This window comes from Candida dubliniensis, chromosome 3 (assembly GCF_000026945.1).
Source record: "Candida dubliniensis CD36 chromosome 3, complete sequence".
NCBI lineage: Eukaryota > Fungi > Ascomycota > Pichiomycetes > Serinales > Debaryomycetaceae > Candida > Candida dubliniensis.
Genome location: NC_012862.1, coordinates 933849 through 956051, shown reverse-complemented (window position 1 = coordinate 956051; position 22203 = coordinate 933849). Strand labels below are relative to the sequence as shown.

The 22203-nt window shown below is 35.4% G+C and overlaps 10 protein-coding genes across 10 annotated transcripts; 6 read left to right on the top strand and 4 right to left on the bottom strand. All coding sequences in view use genetic code 12, as the record gives it.

Moving 5' to 3' along the window:
• Positions 1-16: 16 nt before the first annotated feature.
• On the bottom strand, positions 17-2323 carry CD36_84300 (voltage-gated chloride channel, putative; the record flags this gene model as incomplete). The annotated part of the gene is made up of 1 exon (XM_002419300.1): positions 17-2323. The coding sequence occupies one exon, from the start codon at positions 2321-2323 to the stop codon at positions 17-19; it is 2307 nt and encodes a 768-aa protein (XP_002419345.1).
• A 724-nt stretch (positions 2324-3047) lies between these two features.
• On the top strand, positions 3048-3941 carry CD36_84290 (NADPH-dependent 1-acyldihydroxyacetone phosphate reductase, putative; the record flags this gene model as incomplete). Its single annotated transcript, XM_002419299.1, has 1 exon — positions 3048-3941. One exon carries the CDS (start codon positions 3048-3050, stop codon positions 3939-3941), a length of 894 nt encoding a protein of 297 aa, XP_002419344.1.
• A 482-nt stretch (positions 3942-4423) lies between these two features.
• On the bottom strand, positions 4424-5605 carry CD36_84280 (N-acetyltransferase, putative; the record flags this gene model as incomplete). Its single annotated transcript, XM_002419298.1, has 1 exon — positions 4424-5605. The coding sequence occupies one exon, from the start codon at positions 5603-5605 to the stop codon at positions 4424-4426; it is 1182 nt and encodes a 393-aa protein (XP_002419343.1).
• Positions 5606-6454: 849 nt separating this feature from the next.
• On the top strand, positions 6455-6910 carry CD36_84270 (conserved hypothetical protein; the record flags this gene model as incomplete). The annotated part of the gene is made up of 2 exons (XM_002419297.1): positions 6455-6467; positions 6531-6910. 2 exons carry the CDS (start codon positions 6455-6457, stop codon positions 6908-6910), a joined length of 393 nt encoding a protein of 130 aa, XP_002419342.1.
• Positions 6911-7049: 139 nt separating this feature from the next.
• On the bottom strand, positions 7050-7910 carry CD36_84260 (syntaxin, putative; the record flags this gene model as incomplete). Its single annotated transcript, XM_002419296.1, has 1 exon — positions 7050-7910. The coding sequence occupies one exon, from the start codon at positions 7908-7910 to the stop codon at positions 7050-7052; it is 861 nt and encodes a 286-aa protein (XP_002419341.1).
• A 501-nt stretch (positions 7911-8411) lies between these two features.
• Positions 8412-9302, top strand: CD36_84250 (conserved hypothetical protein; the record flags this gene model as incomplete). Its single annotated transcript, XM_002419295.1, has 1 exon — positions 8412-9302. One exon carries the CDS (start codon positions 8412-8414, stop codon positions 9300-9302), a length of 891 nt encoding a protein of 296 aa, XP_002419340.1.
• Positions 9303-9569: 267 nt separating this feature from the next.
• Positions 9570-14165, top strand: CD36_84240 (DNA polymeras I subunit A, putative; the record flags this gene model as incomplete). Its single annotated transcript, XM_002419294.1, has 1 exon — positions 9570-14165. The coding sequence occupies one exon, from the start codon at positions 9570-9572 to the stop codon at positions 14163-14165; it is 4596 nt and encodes a 1531-aa protein (XP_002419339.1).
• A 256-nt stretch (positions 14166-14421) lies between these two features.
• CD36_84230 (subunit of the SWI/SNF chromatin remodelling complex, putative) lies at positions 14422-16656 on the top strand (the record flags this gene model as incomplete). Its single annotated transcript, XM_002419293.1, has 1 exon — positions 14422-16656. One exon carries the CDS (start codon positions 14422-14424, stop codon positions 16654-16656), a length of 2235 nt encoding a protein of 744 aa, XP_002419338.1.
• A 1755-nt stretch (positions 16657-18411) lies between these two features.
• CD36_84210 (citrate transport protein, putative) lies at positions 18412-19370 on the top strand (the record flags this gene model as incomplete). The annotated part of the gene is made up of 2 exons (XM_002419292.1): positions 18412-18426; positions 18501-19370. The coding sequence occupies 2 exons, from the start codon at positions 18412-18414 to the stop codon at positions 19368-19370; spliced, it is 885 nt and encodes a 294-aa protein (XP_002419337.1).
• Positions 19371-19579: 209 nt separating this feature from the next.
• CD36_84200 (metal homeostatis protein, putative) lies at positions 19580-21191 on the bottom strand (the record flags this gene model as incomplete). The annotated part of the gene is made up of 2 exons (XM_002419291.1): positions 19580-20872; positions 21174-21191. 2 exons carry the CDS (start codon positions 21189-21191, stop codon positions 19580-19582), a joined length of 1311 nt encoding a protein of 436 aa, XP_002419336.1.
• Between the last annotated feature and the right edge of the window lie 1012 nt (positions 21192-22203).

Here is a 22203-nt window from a genome sequence, read left to right as displayed (position 1 = left end):
TTTATTTTTGTTGTCTCTATAAATATCTATTTGGATCATTATGTAGTAATTTACCAATATTCTTTTTCGCTGATGTGCCAATTACATTAATAAATTCCCAGACTTTTTCATCAAATGCGTCATGTTTTGCTTGTTGGATATTGTCACGATTGTGCTCATGAACAGTGTATTCATACCGCAATACATCTTTTCTTGTTATTATTCCAACTAAACAACCTTCTTTCTCCACAAGCAAATATCGTGCTCCCAACTTTGCAAAAATATCCAAAACATACTCCAACGACGTATTGAAATTCACTGTCAATGGGGATTTGTTGATGACACCATCAAAATCTACTTTGTCGACTTCTCCAGATTCAGCCTCGTTAAAATTGCATAATATGTCCTCATTCACATTTGCATGCTTTTTCAATATACATTCCAAATCATGTCGTGAAACATATCCAATTATTTTGGGATCTTTGCTGGACTTAATGATTGGAAACCCTCGGTATCTAGTTTTAAACAAGGTAGTTTGCAATTGTTTCAATGTTATGCTGTCGTTTAAATCGGTCGAGAGTGATACCATAACAGTGGACATTGCACTCTCGACACTGGTACCAAAGGTGAAGACTTCTTTCGAATCAATTAACGGTAACCCATTGAATTTTATCATTTGATCGGCTATTCCACCTTTCCCCCATTTATCATTGATACTTTTGGTGATTGCAACAACAATCATAGTTGGGATAATATAGCGTAGGGCACCAGTTAATTCAAACATAATTATAACAACAGTAACCGTCAAATCGGTAATGCCACATAACCCAGCTGCAGCTCCTAAAAATGCATAAGTCCCTGGAATAATACACTTGCCATCTTTTGGACAATTTCGAAACACAAAAGAGTCTTTATGGTTTGCATAGACTAAATCAACTATTATCCCCAAGGCTCTGCCAAATGTTGCACCAGCTGCCATCGAAGGAACAAATATGCCGGCAGGCACTTTGCATCCATAGGTCACAATTGTCAATAACATTCTTGCAAAAGTTGCAAACAATAATGAGACAATGATGCCTGCCTTTTTATTCAGGGAGTCACATATGGGATGGTGAAAGTTTTTATCACATTCATGAAATAGTATTTGCATTGTTTCAGTCATATCTAGACGTAAAAACTGGTTAAAATATGAAAAGCTGGCTGTAAACAAGGTCAATATCAAAACTTCTCTGACAGCAAAATTACCCAAATGCTTTTTCCTGAATGCAACAACTCGTATGTTAAATTTGGAAACAATAATTCCGTATAATCCTCCAAATATACCGAGAATAATGTAAACGGGGATCTCAAAATAATGCCAGTTGGTGTCATAAGTCACTTCAAAAAGTACCATTTGTCCCGTTCTAAATGGATTGAGTGCTGCCAAGGTAGTGACTGCTATTAATGCACAAAAATACGATTTCCAAATAGTGTTCAATTGAAACACGGTAGAAATCTCTTCCACGGAAAATAAAACTCCACCCATAGGTGATCCAAATGCAACGGCAACACCGGCAGCAGCTGTTGCAGTTAAAAACTCTCTTGCTCTCAGTGCACTCTTTCTGTACTTGGTAATTAGTTTTGCTATAGAGTTGCCCACACAAACAGCATAATGCACACTTGGTCCTTCTTTCCCCACACTTAATCCCGATCCAATAGCCAACGGCAAGCCCAAGCTTTTGATAAACAATGTTGGCCACCCTAAAAATCCATCCATTACGAATCCGGAGACAATGCATTTGATTTCAGAAATCCCAGATCCAGCGGCTGATGGGGCATAAAATTTCACCAATTTGGCTGCCAGATACGCAAAAAGTAGGGAAATCAACACATAAAAAATATAGTTTATAAACTCAAATGAGGTCCATTTCACCCAATTGTCACAATGATCACTCTCTTCTCCCCAACAACAAAAGGACTCGCTAAGATAAAAATTTCTCTTACAATGGCCAGTTCTGATATTTGATAAAAATGAAGTAATGATGTTCAATGACCCTGCTATCAATCCTATAGAACAACCCATAATCCCTAGCACAACCCAGTTTTGCACCTGCGATATTATTTTGTCTTTCAAGTTATTCCCACGAGACGTTATGTGTCGAGCCTTGAGCACTCTCTTTTTTTGTGCATCTAGTTCATCTTCAACCCAATCGATAGTTCGGAAATCATTGAATCGTTGAACTTCTCTTATATTGTCTTGATTTATCCATGAACCTGTAGACCTGCTCCTAACTAAATCCAGAGAAAGCGTGAGGTCCAAATCATCCTCAAGTAATGATTGTTCAACTGGTTGGTAAGTTGTCATTTGTTGATGTTCTAAGAGGTGTTGAATTGTGAGTGTAGAAAAATATCAGGCAAAAACAAAAGTAGATCCGAAAAAAAAAAAAAAATCTTAAGCTTCAAGATTCTGTCACAACACAGTTTGTAGAATACTTTAGATATACTTAACATCTATCAATTTATTTTAGAAACATGACCATTAAAGTGTAATGGGAATGATATATAAGGCTCTGTAAGTTACTGGCTAGATGGTGCTTACCTTACCATTGATCTTTTCAAAAACTTGGGAATATTAGACCGGTCAAACAACCACAAAATCCAAATCAGATATTCTTTTTTGAGCATTGATTTCAAAAAGCTAAGACTCGTACTATAATACTTTTACATTCAACTATTAGGATGAAGGAATACAATGACTCAATTAATAGATCAAAAATTATTACACGTGACCTGATCAACTGAAAACAACAAAAAGACCAGATTACATCAGCGGAAATCTAACACCAATTCTATTTTCCGTTCATCTTTAGATATCTTTAGATAGTTTCCTATTTCAGGTAATTAATCTCTTTACATTGATCGAGTTTGACCCCACTTGAAAGGATCCCAGGAGCAATCTAACATGTGATAAAATAGGATCTAAAGTTATAAAAATAGATTCTTATGCAGTCAATTTGGATGGATAAAGTTTCAAACCATTAATTATATAAAAGTATATTTTCTTTTTTCATTGAACTATATTTGCAACAATGTCTCAGCAGAAATTTGCATTGATTACGGGTGCTTCGTCAGGTATTGGATATGCCTTGGCTAAAGAGTTTTCTTTACGTGGATACAAGGTTATTGGGTGTTCTCCTAAACTGGTTTTGCATTTGCAAAAGCCATTAGAGGACGAGTATGGTTTAATATCCATTGCATGTGATATCACCAATTTGGAAGACATTAAACGAGTTAAAGAGCTTGTTATAAAAGAAACAGGTGGGTACTTAGACATTTTGTACAATAATGCTGGTATTGCTATTGGCCAGCCCGCTATTGAGATCCCTGAAGATAAGTTGAATTGGATATTTCAAGTTAATGTCATTGGACATATTAACATGACAAAACATTTTGCTCCTATGGTTATCAAGTCTAAAGGGTCGATAATTTTCACAAGTTCAGTTGCTGCAAGAGTTCCATTGTCGTGGGTTTCTGCTTATAGTGCAACCAAAGCAGCAATCGATGCTTATGCCAAGACATTGCATGGGGAAATGGAGCCATTTGGAGTCAAAGTTCATAGTGTGATCACTGGAGGCGTTCAAACTCAAATTGGGGCGGAAGAGAATAATATCGAAGAAATGAAAACCCAATTTGCCGATTCCCCATTCAATGTGGATGGGATAATAGAGAGTGGTATGGCTTCTCAAAGAATGGCTGTGGATTTGGGTATCCCTCCCCAGAAATATGCCAAAAATATGGTTGGTCAAATTACCAAAAAATCTAGCAAATTCAATCTTTATGGAGGATCGAATTCCTATATTTTACATATTCTTGGTCTTTTTTATCCATTTTGGTTGGTTGAATACATTATGCAGTTCACGTTTAAACAATTAAAACCTTTTGCACTTATTAGAAAGAAATACGCTGGTAAGAAGAATAGATAAATTGTTTGTTATAGTTTGGTTATACAAATCCTATGATGGTTGCTTCTTATACACTTTTGATGATGTTGTTTGACAAACCCTCAAACACAAATTCTGTAATTATTTCATTATCACTGGCGAATTGTAGTAAAAGAAGATCTGCCTTAATTGTAGACTTGACATGAATTCTTGACATTGCGTTGGCTTAAATAACTGCATATTGGAGCATGTTGTTGCGCAACTTAATGACAAATTCGTCAAAGTTCTCCCAATTCACATCGTCAAAAGAATAATCGTAGTAACTTAAAACAAAATTCATTCCACCGATGGGTGTGCTCACTACACTCAACATAAACTCTGAAGCATACGGTGCCATGTCTTGAGAAAACACCATATCACTGATCACCCATGTTTTGTTATTTTTGGTGACATATTCTGGTAGCTCAATAAACCCCAAGTTTGAAATTTTGACAGCATCAGCCTTTGGTTTATTGTATTGTGCTTCAAAGAACGCCATATTTTTTTTCGTCCAACAAGTCCCCTGCATCCTTCCAAGGTTTCATTTGGTTCAAAGCGCGTTTATTCCTAACAGCCTTTGATAAATCAAGATTAACTTTCTTCACCAAATCCCAAGAAAACGCTTTAATTGGTGGGAAATTCTGAACAAATCCCATGTGAGCCAGGGTTCCAAAGATTTTGTATTCTGGATCTGACAAGATTTTTTTGTAAGGGTATTCTGCTAAATCAGGAGTATAGTGTCTTCTTAATGTCATGGCGGTTCTGTGTGTGGTGAATGAATTGTCTCCAAAAACTGGCTGGAAAGTCAACGCGTTAACAACTTCGATATATGAGGTTATGCCTACTTTATGTTCTTTGCATTTGGATAATATTTCTTTCGTTTCTTGTCTGCTAAAGTTTATTAACTTGAAACTAATATCGTGTGTGTCAACAGTATCAAATCTTCCCCTCCATTTATTTGGGAAACCTTCTGGAATAACCTTGTCTTGGAAATATGGGTCGCCAAAACTATAGTCCAAATCAATGTCCTCAAGAAACGGATCAATAGGTGGTGGTAAAGAATTCTTGATGTAGATTCTGTCCTTTTCAAAGTTGAGTATCTCATCTTTTAGTTCTATGTTTTCAAAAACCAATGGCCCAAATTGATCTTCAAATAAAGTGTTTTCCATCAACTCACATTCTGCCAAATTTTTAAGCAAAACTTCATGAAAATAATTCGCCACTAGACCATCGCCAATAGTGTGTTCGAAGATCGCCGACAAATGAAAATCGCCAACCAAAATCAACTTAAATAATACGTTTTCTTGGTACAAGTTGAACTGTGTTTCATTGCAGTATCTAATAAAATTCTCATTAATCACTCCCTCTGTTAGCCACTCTTTATCACTTTCAAAAAATAAGATGTCATTCAATTTGATCGATTTCAAAGGCACATTTGCAAAAGCATTCACTGTTTTGTCAAACTGAACTGTTGTCGCAAGTATTGGATACTCCAATAGAGTTTTCCTTAACGCTTTGACCAAGATATGCAAGTTCTTTTTTAAACCTTGATTGTAGGTTGCAGTAACGACGAAGTTTCTGTAATTCCCACTAGCTGTCCGACATCTAAAGAAGTTTTCAGAAACACTTAAAGGTCTTGAATAAACAATAGAATTGTTGACCGTCATTGTTCACAGTAAAAAAAAAAGGACACAAGTTTTCAGTCAATTGAATTAGTTAGCAGCAGAGGTCTTTATATTGCAAAATGCAAATGGGCAAGTTTCTTTCATGAGTCATATCTATATCGGAGATTGTGTTCCCAAATGAACATTATGGTTATCGAATTCCGTTTATTTTTTTTTTTGTGCACTTTGTGTCCCGAATTTCGGATCTCGACTAAATATACCCTAAAATCATTTATCTTCTTCGATATAAGCATTTTTGTTGTGAAACTTTGTCGGTTGTTGTCGACGCTTTGTCTAGGGACAAACTATTCCAAGTTGCAAATTTTCATTTCCATAGTAGGGATATTATCACTTTGTCTTGATATAATCCTCTTAATGGGGTTTGCTTGCTTATAAATAAAAAGCTCATGCAAAGTTCCAAAAAACGGTATATTAGGCTGAACCACATGCGTGGTTTGATTCAACTGTTCACTTTGTACTACCAACACCCTCACAGAAACAGATTGATATAAGCTTGAGGTGTGTTTTGATTTTCTTTCGCAGCTTTCAGACCATCAATCTAGGTAGGTGGTAATTTTTTTTTCCCATATTACTATAGTTAGTTAGATGTAGAATAAATGTGGTGTGGTGTTTTCTCCAATTACAGTCTTTCTCTAAGTAGTGTAGCATTTCAGTGGCGTAGCAAAATCATGCTTATATGGATCATTTTTTCTCTCCTCTCTCCTATTTTTTTTTTCTTGATTTGTGCTTTATACAAATATACATAAAATAGACTGTTTTTATCAACTACACCATCACAGCACTCTTATACACTTCCATACCACTCATAAGAAAGAATAATTAGTATTGTTTATGACCCCATTCAGTATGTATCCTGCCAGCTCGAAAAAAAATCGATTTGAAGAGGGTACTAACTCTTCCAAATCAGTACCGTTATCAGTTAAGGTTGCTCTAGGATTAGGCACTCTTGTAGGTGCTACAATAGCTGTGATAAATAACAAAGAGGCTATATATGAAACTGCTGAGGCTTTTTTCTCAAGGGGAGCTGAATATTGTAGAGAAAAGTTAGAAGAAGCAAAGATTGCAAACGAAACGAATTTTGCAGACCATTATCAGGATGAAGAATTAAAGGATGTCAGCGCTGCTAGATCAACAGGTTCAAATTTGAGAGATGAAAGTGACTATGAAGATATCAGTACCCCCGAAACATCCGACTTTTCAGAAATAGATACAGATTTCCAGGACGACGATGATATCAGTGATGGAAAAGAACAGTCTGATGATTTTGATACTGCTAGTTTAGATTAGATTAGGTTAGCATGTTTCATCAATTTTAATATGGTTATTTTTGGTTTTAAAGGTAAACGGTTTACAATATTCTTTTTCTTTGTCTTTTTATTTCGTATTAAGTAGGTTGGCCATAATATACACCAACGTTGTCTATTAATTAACTGACTACTATGAGAACAATCACTAGTAAAAATATACAAAGGGCAACAAGCAATATACATGACCATTTCCCCTTTTTCTTTTGATATTCATTTGCTTTATTCAACTCGTTGGACGCCTGTTGTGTATTTCCATGTAGTTGTAAAATATTGTCCTCGATGGTATTTACTTGCTCTCCTTGTTGGTGTACTAACTGGCTCAAATCTTTAAATATTGAATTTACCTCCATTATTCCCTCCGTAACCTGTTCTATTTCCCGGTTTCGCTCCTCAGTCAATAATATATGATACTGTAGTTCAGTTTGATCAATAAAGTCTTGGTCTACCTGTTCTTGCTCTTGTTCTTGTTCTTGCTGGCTTGTGGTTAACGTATCTTCAGGCTTTGTTTGTTCCTCTGTCGCTTGACTTGTTCTAGTCAATAAAGGTGTGGTTCTCTTTTTTTCTTGATAAATTTTTGTTGATTTATTAAATGCCTTTGAGAGCTCGTCATATTGATGACTTAACCTTTCCTCGATAACAATATGTCTATTGGATATACTAGCGTTAGTTGCAGAGCCATTTTTCAGATTGATAAGATTGGATAAGTTGGTGATTAATGCCAGAATAGCTTTATCCATCTCTTGGATTTTGCTTGTCAATTCATCTATAGTATTTCTCAACTCTTGGGTGTCTCTTCGTGTACCTATTTGTTTACGTTGTGTCTCGAATTGTGAAATTAGGTTTCCAAATACCAGTAGCTGACGAGAAGTTTTCCCAATAATCGTATCCAATTCATCAGGAGAAGTGTAATTAGTATCATTATCTTTGCTTTTCAACAATGGTTCCTTCTGGGCCTCTAAGTCAATATTAGCAAATGACATTATATGATTAGTCGAAAAGTGTGCACTCAATAGCAGTCGATTCGCTGGTTAGGGAAACAACAAGTTTATACTGTTTGTTTGTTTGTTTTTTTTTTTTTTGGCTTGTGTCAACTCGTTTAAATGTTGTGGAGCTTGTCGTTTTTTTTTTTTTTGGGCAATTTTTGCAATCTGTGCCTGCGTAGTATAAACAGCACTTTTAGGAAAGTTATCAACAATTTGCTGATTTTGCCTTGGCAAACCTATGTTGAAAAATACTTCTTTAAAGTATACATTTACACTTTATGATGATGGTGATTAATAAATGGAAATTTTAATTTTTGGAATAATTCTTCCATCTAAGCAACTATAAGAAAAAGGAGTAATTTCTCAGATGAAAATAAGGATACTGTTGTATATAGATTACACCTTTTACTGTGCATTCTGTTCTTCCCTCTTTTTACAAAAGCAAAATATTTCTTTAATTCACTGGAGATTACAAGATTTAACACTATTAAATCAAACATGAAGTTTTTGACACTTTTGACTATTGTGGAATTAATATTTGTGAGTGGTGTAGATTCTACACCTGCTGCACCACCTCAACCAGGTTTGAGAATTGGTGAGAACGACCGAAAACAAATTGATGAACTTGTACATCAATTAGAAATACTCAATGCTGAAAATAGCAATTTGGTGAATGATTTTACCGAAGATTACCAACTCATTCTGAGAGATCTTGACTTTGAGGACTTGTCAGCAAGATCTGATCTTCCAATATTAGATACTGTCTTCAGACTTGTCAACAATTCCGGTGTTGCTATTATTGCTACTGATTTTCTTTTGACACGGGAGCCATTACTTGACACTGCTATAGATACGTTGGTGCGTGCCATTGATGAACAATGGGTAAACCTTACTACAATATTTATTGCTCTTGATCAGTCAAATTTACTTTTAGACACGTTGATGCATGCTATTAAAGATCCAGATGTGTTACCTGGTTTATTGAGGATCACCAAAGAAGTGATCAATCAATCTGGATTTCGGATTTTTAATGTTCGAGAAACCAAAGATATTGCCTCTTATTCGCAAGAGGCTTCTGCATCTATGGATGTTTTTAAAAGAGAGAATTCCTTATTGGTGTTATTATTCACATCTTTAAAAGATTCAGGCTTGGTTGTTGCTTTGAGTAAACACATTCTAACGACCCCGGAATTGGCCCCTGGTGCTGCTCATTTTGTGTGGAGAATATTAAAGTTACGGCCGCTGACACTTTATAAAATATTTGATGCCTTGAAAAGATCTAACTTAATTTGGAATTTGCTTAGAGAAATTATCAATGTTCCAGCAATTTTATCTAATTTTAGCACAATTGTCACTCAAACTATTACCCAAAAACTCAATTTACAATAATTATGCAAACAGAACCAAATGATAATTATACAAGGTATGATTTCTCTCTCTCTATATATATATATATGTCAAGCTTTAGGCTAAGCATTTGTGTATTTTGTTTATAGATCTGTCATGAGAATTATGAAGCTTTAATTTAATCAGTTCAAAGTAGGTTCATGATTTTTGCAACTATCTTCTGGTGGTGGTGGTTGTAACGCGTCCTACAATAATTAAAACGTACACAAAAATAAATACTCTGAAAGAAAAACACGTCCCATTTGAATTATGCGTGTTCTTTTTTTTTTTTTTGGTTTTTCACGTCAGTCTCATATCTTTTCTAACCAATATTGTTCAATTCATTTGAAAGAAGAAAAAAAAAAACCAAAGCAAAGAAAATTGGAATTAAAATCGATTCTCTTTTCTTTTAACAGCTCGCCATCTCATTATATTAAACGGTTTTTAACTATGCTGTCCAGATCAGCCAGACGCAAGACTCTACAGCAATTGAAAGAAGCCAGAAGAACTGGTAGAAATGTTAACGTTATTGAATCTGACACAGATGATTACAATGAGATTTATGATGAGGTAGACGAGGACACCTATAGACAACACAAGAGAAATCAGCTAATGAATGATGATTTTATTGTCGACGATAATGGAGAAGGTTATGTTGATAATGGAGCTGACGACTGGGATGATGCTTCTAGGCCAAACTATTATTCAGATGAAGAAAACGAGTCTATGGGATCCAGAAAACGTAGAAAAAAGGAGGATAAGACCAGCAAGGTAGCAAAGACATCACAAATTAGGAATTTTTTCAAACCAATGAGTGGTATTTCTGATTCTAAGAAAAAATTGGAAACAAACATAGATGATATTCTCAATGATTTCGGTGACGACTTGGATAGAAAGAAACATATTCCCAAAGCATTCTCACACTCTACTAATAAGGAGGTTAACAACAACAAGATTAATAAAAAAAAATTAAAGAATACTTTCAACTTTTCAACATCAACTAAGAAAACAGACATAACAACACCAAAACTTGATGCCTTCAATGCTTCATCTGATTATACTATGGATATCGATACTTTTGAAGACCAGCCCTCGTCACCATTTAAGCTTAAAAGTGAAGTGACTCCAGAGGCAGATACTGGAAAGGAGAATATTGATCCAGAACCCACAAAGAACATTTTGGAAGATCCACCGGAGTTGCCAAAAAATCAAGAAAAAGCCAATGTCAATGATGACGACTCAGATGATGATATTGTTTACTCGAGAAAGCCAAGAGCAGCTGTGGTTAAAAAGAACCAGGTTGATACCGTTTCAGCTGTTAAGGCAAATCAGTTACCTTCATCTCCAACTTCCAAACCAGTTTATACCAAGTTTTCTAATCATACTGAAAAAGTATCTGAAGATAATATAAAAGACACATCTGATTCATTTAAAATGTTCTGGTTTGATTACGCAGAGGTTGAAAACTCTCTATTGCTATTTGGTAAAATTATGACTAAAGAAGGCAAACTAGTTTCCGGAGTAGTCAAAGTCGACGGAATATGCCGTGAATTATTCTTCCTACCAAGAGAATATCGTATTGTGGATGATGAAGAGGATAAAACCAAGAAACTCGCTGCTATTGACGTATTAGAAGAAATACAGCCTCTTTTGTTGGCTAATTACAAGTTGGAAGAATTACGTGCCAAACCTGAAGTCAAGAAATATGCGTTCGAGTTAGCTGATATACCAAAAGAAGCCGAGTATTTAAAGGTTTTGCTCCCATTCAATAACGAGACCAATAGAAATATCATGCCTGCCAATATTGAAGGCAGCACATTTAGACACGTTTTTGGGACCAATGCTAATATGTTTGAATCATTTGTAATGCAAAGAAATATCATGGGACCGTGCTGGTTAGAAATACGTGGTGGTGATTTTGATGCCATGCAAAATGTTTCTCATTGTCAAGTGGAGGTTGTGGTCAATAGACCTTCACAAATAAGCACCATTGACAAGGATGCCCCAGCTTCCCCTAATTTAACTGTCACGGCTATTTCCATGCAAACAGTATTGAATCCCAAAAGCAATAAGCAAGAGGTTGTATCGGTGTCTTTGGCAACTTACTTTGAACTACCTCAAGATGCCCCGATATCGGAAGATATTAAACCAGATGACGTTTTTACCCTAGCCAGACCTGTCGGTGCTGTTTCTTTCCCTCCAAGATTACAGCAGTTGGCTGATAAAGGTGGATTTCAATTGCGAACTTGCCCTAGCGAGAAAGTATTGCTTAATGCTCTTGCAGCTAAAATAAAGACTTTGGATCCAGACGTATTTATTGGTCATAGATTGGAGAATATATCTTTAGATGTGCTTGTACATCGAATGAATGATAATAATGTTGTTACGTGGTCTGCTCTTGGTCGGAGAAACAGGAAGAAATGGCCATATATGATTAACAAAAGTAATTCAAGTTACAACAACAGTCTTCTTATCCGTGATGTTTTTCAAGGAAGATTGTTGTGTGATATTGCCAATGAAATGGGTCAATCCTTGACAATGAAATGTCAGTCATGGGACTTGCATGAAATGTATGATGTTGTTTGCCACAAAAAACATGCTCCAGTAGAAATTAACTATCAGAACTTGAAGTATGCTGAGGATGCACATTTATTCTTAATGGCATTAAAGGAAAACGAACTCAATGTTAAGCAAACTGCAGAAATTGCATTTGCTACTCAGATCCTTTCGCTTTCTAAGCAGTTGACTAATATAGCTGGTAATGCATGGTCGCATACTTTGAGCGGAACCAGAGCTGGTAGAAATGAATACATTTTGTTACATGAATTCAAGAGAAACAATTACATTGTGCCCGATAAGGAGGACAAAACACACAAGAATACATCTTATCAACAAGAAGCCAGAGTAGAAAATGCTGAGGAAGATGCGACGACTGCCACTTCAAACAAGAAACCCAAGTATCAAGGTGGTTTAGTGTTTGAACCTGAAAAGGGGTTACATAAAAATTATGTGTTGGTTATGGATTTTAATTCATTGTACCCAAGTATTATTCAAGAATTCAACATATGTTTCACAACTGTAAACAGAGATAGATTCAATGTTACTCACGATGAAAATAAAGACATGCCAGTTCTCCCAGAAAGAGACACCGAGTCCGGTGTTTTACCACGATTGTTAAACACTTTAGTTTCTCGTCGTCGAGAAGTTAAGAAGTTGCTCAAAGATCCTAAGAATACTCCATTTCAAAAAGCCCAGTATGATATCAAACAACAGGCTTTGAAGTTGACAGCAAATTCGATGTACGGTTGTTTGGGTTATGTGAACTCCAGATTTTATGCTAAACCATTAGCTATGCTAGTCACAAATAAAGGGAGAGAAATTTTGATGGATACAAGACAGTTGGCAGAATCGTCTAGTTTGAGAGTTGTTTATGGTGATACAGATTCTGTTATGATTGATACCGGTGCCAACAGCTACAAGGAAGCTATCAAGATTGGAGAGCAATTCAAAGCACAAGTCAACGAACGTTATAGGTTGTTAGAGATTGATATCGATAACGTTTTCAAGAGATTGTTGTTACACGCCAAGAAGAAGTATGCAGCCATGAATGCCTCAATAAATAAAGCCACCAACGAGGAAACTGCCACTTTGGAAGTAAAAGGTTTGGATATGAGAAGACGTGAATACTGTCAACTTTCTAAAGATATTTCGACGTTTGTATTGACAAAAATTTTGTCGGACCTGGATCCAGAAACAGCGCTTCTTGAAGTCTACGATTATTTGGATGAGATGAAGACTAAGGTTCAAAACAACGAAATACCAATTGACAAATATAAAATAAACACCAAACTTTCCAAGGACCCAAAAAGCTATCCCAATGGTAAGACTATGCCACAGGTTCAAGTCGCTTTAAGGTTGAGAGAAGAAGGGAAAGTGATTAAAGCTGGTAGTGTTATCACATATGTCATCACTGCGGCCAGAGATGATGGCGATAGTTCGACTGTTGCGGAGAGAGCTAGGGCTATTCAAGAATTGCTTTCAAAGAAAGACCCCAACTTGAAGCCAGATGCCAATTATTATTTGGAAAAACAAATATTTGCTCCCGTTGAAAGATTATTAGAAAGAATTGAAGGGATCGATATGGTAAGAGTAGCAACATCATTGGGAATTGATACAAAACGTTATATTTTGAGAGTAAAGAACAGCGAAGGGGGTGGTGCAAACGGAGAAATTCTACCAATTGAGTCAAACATTTCTGATGAAGAAAGATTTAGAGCAACAAGTTATTTAGTTTTGCACTGTAAATGTGGAACTTCATTCCGATTTGGAGGAATCATGGCAGCAGAGACATATAAAGTCACATTCAATGGTGTTTGTTGTCTGCAGTGTAACTATACATTTCCAGCTATTAAATTGACCTCACAGTTGGAGTCAATGATAAGAAAGCACATTGCTTTGTATTATGCTGGATGGTTGGTTTGTGATGACCCTGCTTGTGGAATCGTGACTAGACAAATTTCAGTATATGGTAAAAGGTGTATTGGTAACTCAGGTAGAGCAATGGATTGCAAGGGGGTTATGAGATACCGTTACAATGATAAACAGCTTTATAATCAATTGCTTTATTTCCAATCTATCTTTGATGTTGAGAAAACAAAACGTGGTCAACTCAGGCCCTTGGTGGATGCTTTGGAAGAATCTAAAGACAAACAGTTGCCCAAATTGCCATCAGGACAAGTAGAAGCATTGGCTGAACAAAACAGGGAACTTTTTGGTGTTTGTCAGGAGGTAATCCAAAAGTACTTGGGTGAATGTGGTCGTCGTTATGTGAACATGGGATCTATTTTCGATTTTATGAATAATTAAGAGTAAATTAAAACCTTCTTTTTTTGTGTCTTCCAATGTATATTGTATAATAAACAAGTAATATTTCATTTCTTTGCCAATTGATAAAAGAGTCTAAAACCAGTCGTGTATAAATTACTTTTTTTCTGGTGACTTCTTTTTTTTTTTTTTGTTTTTAATCATATTGTCAATTTTTCTTGTTCTTAAATTTTTTTTTTTTTTGTTTACACTTGTGCCGTAATTATACTTTGATTGAAATTTTGTCTTGACATCAACAATGAGTTTTAATCAGCAGCCACAGAACTTTTCATCTTCTTCAGGTATGAATACTAATACGCTGCAACAACAGCAGCATCAGCAGCGTGGTGGGAACTTACCTGCTTTGACACCACAAATGTTACAATCGTTGACACCTCAGCAGTTTCAACTTTTTAGGTCTAATCCTCAATTCCAAGAAGTAATGAACCAGTATATGCAAAAGCAACAGCTTTTACAACAACAACAGCAACAGCAGCAGCTGATGCAGGGAACTACTGGTGGAATAATTGGTGGAATTGCACAGCAACCACCACAATCAATGCAATTATCAAGAGAGCAATTCTTGAAACAACAACAGATGATGCTCAATCAACAACAACAACAACAACAACAACAACAACAACAGCAGCAGCAAGGACTGCCTCATATTATGAATGGAATTCCAAATCAACCACAAGCAAATCCACAATATCGACAACAAGTAGTAGCAAACCAAATACCCCCCAATATGGTAAATGTGCCAGGCTCTCAAACAATAATAAATCAACCAATTCATGGTGGGAACATTCCAATAAATAAGGTACCAGCGCGTAGAATGTCTTCAATCCCTGGAGTTGCTGGTGGTCAAAATCCACCTGTGGGTGTTCCTGGTGGAGCAGGACCTCCAATGGCAGGTGTACCTGGTGCCACTCCTTTAGTACCGGGACAGGGGCCAGTACGTTCCGCGGGAGGTGTATTGGCTACAGGGGTGCCTAATTCTGGTAGTGGTCCTTCCACAGGGGTTTTGAATGGGGCTCAGGGAGATGCAGGACTCAATTCAAATTTACCTCCCGGAGTCACACCTGACATATTGAACAAAATTCCTATGAAGCCAATGCAAAACATTAAAGAATGGTCAGAAAAATTGAAACAGGAGGGTAAAGATGTACCTCTTGATTTGAAGGTCTATGAAGATTTGATAAGGAAGGATACGGAATTTGTGGGTAAATTGAATAAACAGTTGCACGACAACAAAACTATTATGGAGAATATTGGAAAGGACATCAAGTCTTACAACCAAATCAAACAATTGAGAATGAATTCTATTGCATTGTCCAACAAAGGACAATATAACAACAGTATTTGGGGAGAAGGATATCAAGGTTATGGCAACGGAATAACAAATGCCAGCACAAAGCTATTTATTCCTAACAGGGATTTAACTGATAGAATCATCAATGAAAGAGTAATGAAAAACAAAAATAAACCAAAACATTATGTTCCTATTCGATTAGAATTTGACCAAGAAAGGGATCAGTTTAAATTGAGAGATACATTCCTTTGGGATTTGAATGAAGAGATTATAAAAGTGGAAGATTTTGCTGCTCAATTGTTAGAGGATTATAAATTTATCTCCAAAGTTCATTATGAAACAATTTTATCATCTATCAAAGAACAGATTGCAGACTATCTGAAGAAACCTAGCAAAACAATGGGTGAATTAAGAATTCCTATTAAAATTGATATCACTATTAACAATACCCAATTGACTGACCAATTTGAATGGGATATATTGAATAGCCAGGAAGGCGATGCTGAAGAATTTTCATCTTACATGTGCGATGAATTATGTCTACCGGGAGAATTTTGTACTGCAATAGCTCATAGCATAAGAGAGCAGTCGCAAATGTATTATAAAGCGTTGAACATGGTGGGATATGGTTTTGATGGTTCGCCAGTACACGAAGATGAGATTAGAAATCATTTGTTGCCACCTTTAAGATTAGTGTCTTCGGATTCTGGAATTGTTGATGATTTTTTCTCGATTTTAAGAAACCCTTCAAGTGTGCCAGACTTTTCCCCTACGTTAGGTAAATTGACCCAATTAGAGGTTGAAAGGTTGGACAAAGAAATGGAAAGAGAGAGTAGAAGGAAAAGAAGACACAACTATAATGAAGATCAACAACAGGGCTCGGGTCGAGGCTTTACTTCACGAAGAATTGCAGCTCATGCTGGTAGGGGAAATACCATTCCTGACTTATCAGACATACCTAAGACATTTCGAACTCCTGCACCCTCGTCTATATTACCTGGTGCAGTTGATTTGGGTGTACCTGAAGTGTATGAGTATAATGAAGTTTTGATCAATAAAACTCAAGTTAGGAATCCAGATTATAGACCACCAACACCTATTCGTGTTGAAAATGAACTTGTGGAATATAACCATGATCCACTTGGAGGTACTTTTATGGTTACCATCAAGTTGCCTGTATAATTCATGTATTATTGTATTTGTATGTATATTATTTAACTATATATATATATGTTAGCTGTAATTTGTGGGTTTGATGTCCAAATGTTGTTTGGGTAAATATGTGAACATAGGAAGTTTCCGGTTGTTGCAACCAAACATATTTTTCCAATATTACACGACTTGCTATTTGTGGCAAGAATTACAGAACTATATAAACTCTTTTGGCGCCCAACCTTTTTTTTTTTGCAACTTTTTACCACTTTTTTCTTTCTTCTTTTCATTTACAATCAACTTCCAAAATCTATTTCATTCATTAAGGAACCAGGAATCATTTCTCTTATATGGAAGCTTGGTGGAGCATCATTATGTGAATAAAAATACAAATCAAAAATATAAATGGTCGATCAGAAATTACTAAAAATGAATGTATAATAATATTGTCATACAGTAGCTGATGAAGTAGATACTGACTTCAATATCACTAGACATTGTCATAAGTCCCCATCAAGAAGAAATTAAGATTGACTAATCCAATCATATATAAAACTGCTCAATCAATATTAAATGTAAACTTTCCTAAATATTGAAGTTCCGTACTAAAACTACTATAATAATTAAAATCTTTCCTCACATTAACTATTGAGTATCACCCAATAATTTATAAAAGATTTTATATTATTGAACTGTCAAATGAAAGAGAATAATGGAGATGCAAAAAAAATCAATAAGTTGTTGCTGTATCAAATTAGTCTTCAAAAGCTAATTATAAAACCCTGTCTGCTAGCTTGAAAAGTCTTGATATATTTTACTTGTATATTATTTATAGGATACAATATTCTGGGGGATAGGAGATACGATGTTATGAATGGTGCTATTTGGGAGGAAGGAGTAGGTCCGAGGAAGACGTAGTTGGTGATCCACGGATTCGAAACTCTTCTCCATAGTGCAGCGCATCTCTCATAAGCAGGGCGTTAGGTACAAAGTGGGGGTACGAGAGCCACCGCTGGGACGGTTTGATCCTATCCTGGGGTACGGTTGTGCCGGTTGCCAACACTTGTACCATCTCTAGCGTCAACACACATAATGGGACGGGTCTACCCTTGGCCAGAAAGGCTGGGCTGGTGGGAGCAACAAGTTCCAAATTTAGTGCTACCAAGGGCTGGGGTTAGGGCCAGAGCCAGAGCCAGTGTCAAGGGCCGAAGTCCCCAGGCTCAAGGGTGGTGGGCAGCAGTCAATTGTAATCACTGCGCCCAGATTCACCACTGGCAACATAGTTGGCCCAGCTGCCTAGCCCAATCCTAACGCTAACATACCACAAGGTAGAAGAACCCAACTAATTTTCAAAGCCTATGTAGTGGATCAGTTCACAAACTGGCCTTAGGGTCGGTTGAGTTGCTGCTGCCGGTGAAGCAAGGCAGCTAATACTAAGACTCCACGTTGTCCAGCTAAATTCTTTTGTTGTGTTGGGGAAGAGTAAGAAGAAACATGTCGTGTGCACTTATAAAGCATGTCTTAATCATCAGTTAGGTGACGATCAGAAATTTACTACATTTGTAGGAAGTTGCGAAATCGGCGGTAGAAAGAATGAATTTTTTTTTTCCTCGGAATAACGCCGTTTGCCTTATAAAGTGACTCAGAATGAGTGAGTGAGTAATAATCTGAAATCAACATTTTTGTTTTTAAGGGGAATCTGAAAAAAAAAAAATTTTCACTCTTGATCAATATTACTCCACATTATCTTCTTTTCCTTTCAAAACAACATCTTCTACTTCCAGAATGTCAAAAGATAAAGTATGTCATTTATTATTGTTACTTTGGTTCTATTAAAGGCAATAAAACACTAACTAACAATTTTTCCTCTTTAGAAACAAGTGGATCCATTTAAATCATTTATAGCTGGTGGAACTGCAGGAGCAGTTGAAGGAGTAATAACATATCCATTTGAATTTGCCAAAACTCGATTACAATTAATTTCTAAATCATCAACAGCATCAAGAAATCCATTAGTTTTAATTTATAATGTTGGTAAAACTCAAGGGATTTCTTCATTATACGTTGGATGTCCAGCATTTGTTGTTGGTAATACTCTTAAAGCATCAATTAGATTTCTTGGATTTGATCTGATTAAAAATTTATTACTGGATAAAAATGGTAAATTATCTGGTCCTCGTGGTGTTATTGCTGGATTAGGTGCGGGATTATTAGAATCGGTAGTGGCGGTAACACCATTTGAAGCAATAAAAACTGCATTAATCGATGATAAACAACTGATTAAACCAAAATATCAAAATGGAGTAATATCAGGTTCATTCAAATTAGTTCGTGATATGGGGTTCAAGGGGATTTATGCTGGAGTTGTCCCCGTTTCTTTAAGACAAGCAGCTAATCAAGCAGTTCGTTTAGGAAGTTATAATGCTATGAAAACAATGATTCAACAAGCATCAGGTCAAAAACCAAATGAACCATTAAGTGGAGTCACTACATTTTCTGTGGGGGCTTTAGCAGGAATTATCACCGTTTATACCACTATGCCTATTGATACTGTGAAAACTAGAATGCAAGCTTTAGGTGCTGATAAATTATATTCTTCAACATTGAATTGTTTTGTTAAAATTTTTAAAGAAGAAGGATTATTGACATTTTGGAAAGGTGCTACACCAAGATTAGGAAGATTGGTACTATCTGGAGGTATTGTATTTTTGTGTTATGAAAAAATCATGATATTACTTAACTAGTAGTTTTTGGTTTCTTTCTCTTCTTTTGCATAAATTAATAGAATTAATTTACAATATTCACAATTGATACACTATATCGAGTCGAGTTGAGTCTGTTTTTGATTTAAATTCGGATGTATATGTATTATATTTATGAATTAACTCTATATGACATGTAAAGAAAAAAAAAACCCAAAAAAAAGAAATCACACTTTTTGACCTTAACGATTTCAATGTTGATGAGAATAAAGTTCTTCTTCTTCCTGTTGTTGTTGTTGTTGATGTTGTTCTTGATGTTGCTCTCGATGACGGTTTTCTTCGTCAATCTCATCAACCACCCCTGTAATCGAGTTTGTGTTAACCGGCATGTTTGAAGGTGGATTTAAAATGGCACGTTCCAATTGTTTAACACGATAATAATCAACCAATGATTTTAATATTATGAATAATCCAAAGGCAATTAATCCATAAGCAACATAAGGTGCACTCCCAGAACCACCTAACCAATCACCAGCATTACCATCTTTAGTATTATCAATTGAATTCTGAATAAATATTCCTGAATTATACCCATCGATTTTCCCAGATATTTTCGTTGATTTATTAATATCAAAATCATTAGGATTTTCTGGTTGATATTTTTTCGGTAATTTATCAGGATGACCAAAATTTTGTGGTACCAAATTCCAACCATACATAATTAAATTTATTCCTAACCCTGCTCGTGAACCTTGTTTAGCGGCATGAGATGTATGAAGTAAATAACATAAGATAAATCCAACAAATTGAAATGCTACTGATACTAAGGCATTCCATACAAAATTGGCAATGTTACCAACGGGTAAACCTTGAACAAATACTTCATCTTCATACATGGGAGAAATCATTGTCAGTTCCCAATATTCTGGTGATGCGTCCGCTGCTGCTTCTTCATAACTTGGAGGATTTAATTCTTGTTGTTGTCGCATTTCTTCAGTGTCAGGTTTTGCCATCAAGTTCCGGAAAACCCCATCAGTACCTTGACCAATAAATCGTCCATTATTGGTTTGCATTCTTCCCGTGGTTAATCCATTGTTTAGTCTTTCATATGTTTGTCTGACTGGGAAAAAATGGTGTAATACTCGTTGTATTCGTTGATTAGTGGTTAATCTAGGTGGTGTCTGCAGTTCTAAATCATCTAAATCTCTTTGTTCTGATCTACTCGATGTTGCTGGTGCTGTTGTTGTTGTTGATGGTGATGATGACGATTCTATTGGCATCAGTTCTGGTGATGAAGAAAGTCTATTATCTTCGTCTAATGACGGTATTATTGGTGTAGAATTAGAAGTAGTTTCCATTGTAGTGGTGGTAGTGGCGGTGGCGGTGGGGGTGGTATCTGTATAATCTTGGCGGTGGTGGTGCTGCGTTGTTGATGGTGGTGATATTGCCTCTTCCGATATAAATGAGTCTAGAATATTTTTATTGTTACTGTTTATATCACTATTCGATGACTTTTTATTTGTATCTTCACTTGATGTTGATAGCTTTTTAATTTAAAGTATTGAGTTAGTATAATTATTATTTGTTTTCCAAAACAATTAGTGTTGTTATATACGACTAAAGAAGAAAAAAAAAAAAAGTAAAACCTGCCACATCTATAACACCAGTCTCGTAACAACAACCTTTCCAGCTCTCACACACTATAAGACTCAGTTAAGGATATCTATATGGTGGTGCAAAGCAGAAGGTGGGTGTTGCGACAGGTTATTAGATGGAAGGCAACTTTGGTAAACGCATATACAACATATAAATTGCTTTTTTCATTCTGTACTATTAATCACATACTCTTTCATGAGATCTCATTTGTATAAGTGGGGATTTGGTTGTCTAATTAGTCTGTGTGTAAATGATGATGATTTCTAATCTAGTTAAGTAAAATGAATACAATAAACAGATTGGGGATTTATTTTTTGATTGGATTATCAAATTGGTTCTTTCTTTCTTTCTTTCTTTCTTTCTCTCTTTCTCTCTCTCTATCTCCCATAAAATGATTAACAACAATTCAAACAAGTATTTAATTTATTGGTTTAGTAAATATTGTGTTAAGTTAGTTGTGTTATATTTAACTGTGTTGTGCTGTGCCTACTTTAATTTCTTTTACTTCTTTCGTTTCGTTTCGTTTTGTTTGGTTTCGTTTGGATTCCTCTCCGATTGTACACGACTTATCATTATCAACATCCACTTCCCAAATATTTCCCCCATTCCTTAATAAAACAACAACCATCAACTTTCAACAATCTACAATTTCTCTACTTTGTAAAATAACTCATATATATATATACTACTAATACTAGCACCGCGAACTATTAAAACTTTAATGTTTTTCTTTCTTTATCAGTAAAAATATGTGTGATATAATGTATATGTAAAAAAGAAAACACCAAAAGACTATAAATTTATATTCAAAATAAAACTTAAAGTAAAAAGCAAAAAACGATAAAAATAATCAAATATAGAATATCAAACCTCATGAATATAATGAAAACAAAAAGCAAAAAAGCAAAAAAGCAAAAAAAACCAAAAAAAAACAACCGATGAAATCATAATGATGATAATATAAACATAAAAAAGACTAACTTGGAAGAATCAAAAGGGATTGTATATATATATATATATGAACATACCAAACCAATCAAACCAAAAGACAATGTGTGTAAGTAAATCAATCAGTGAGTAAGTAAATAAGTAAGAAGAAAAGAAGATATTGTTGACTAGAAATAAAAAAAGATAAATTAAACGTTAATATATAATCAAACAGTTTTCATATGTCATTTGAAAAGAAATAAACTAAATTTGGTTATTTCATGTCAATAAC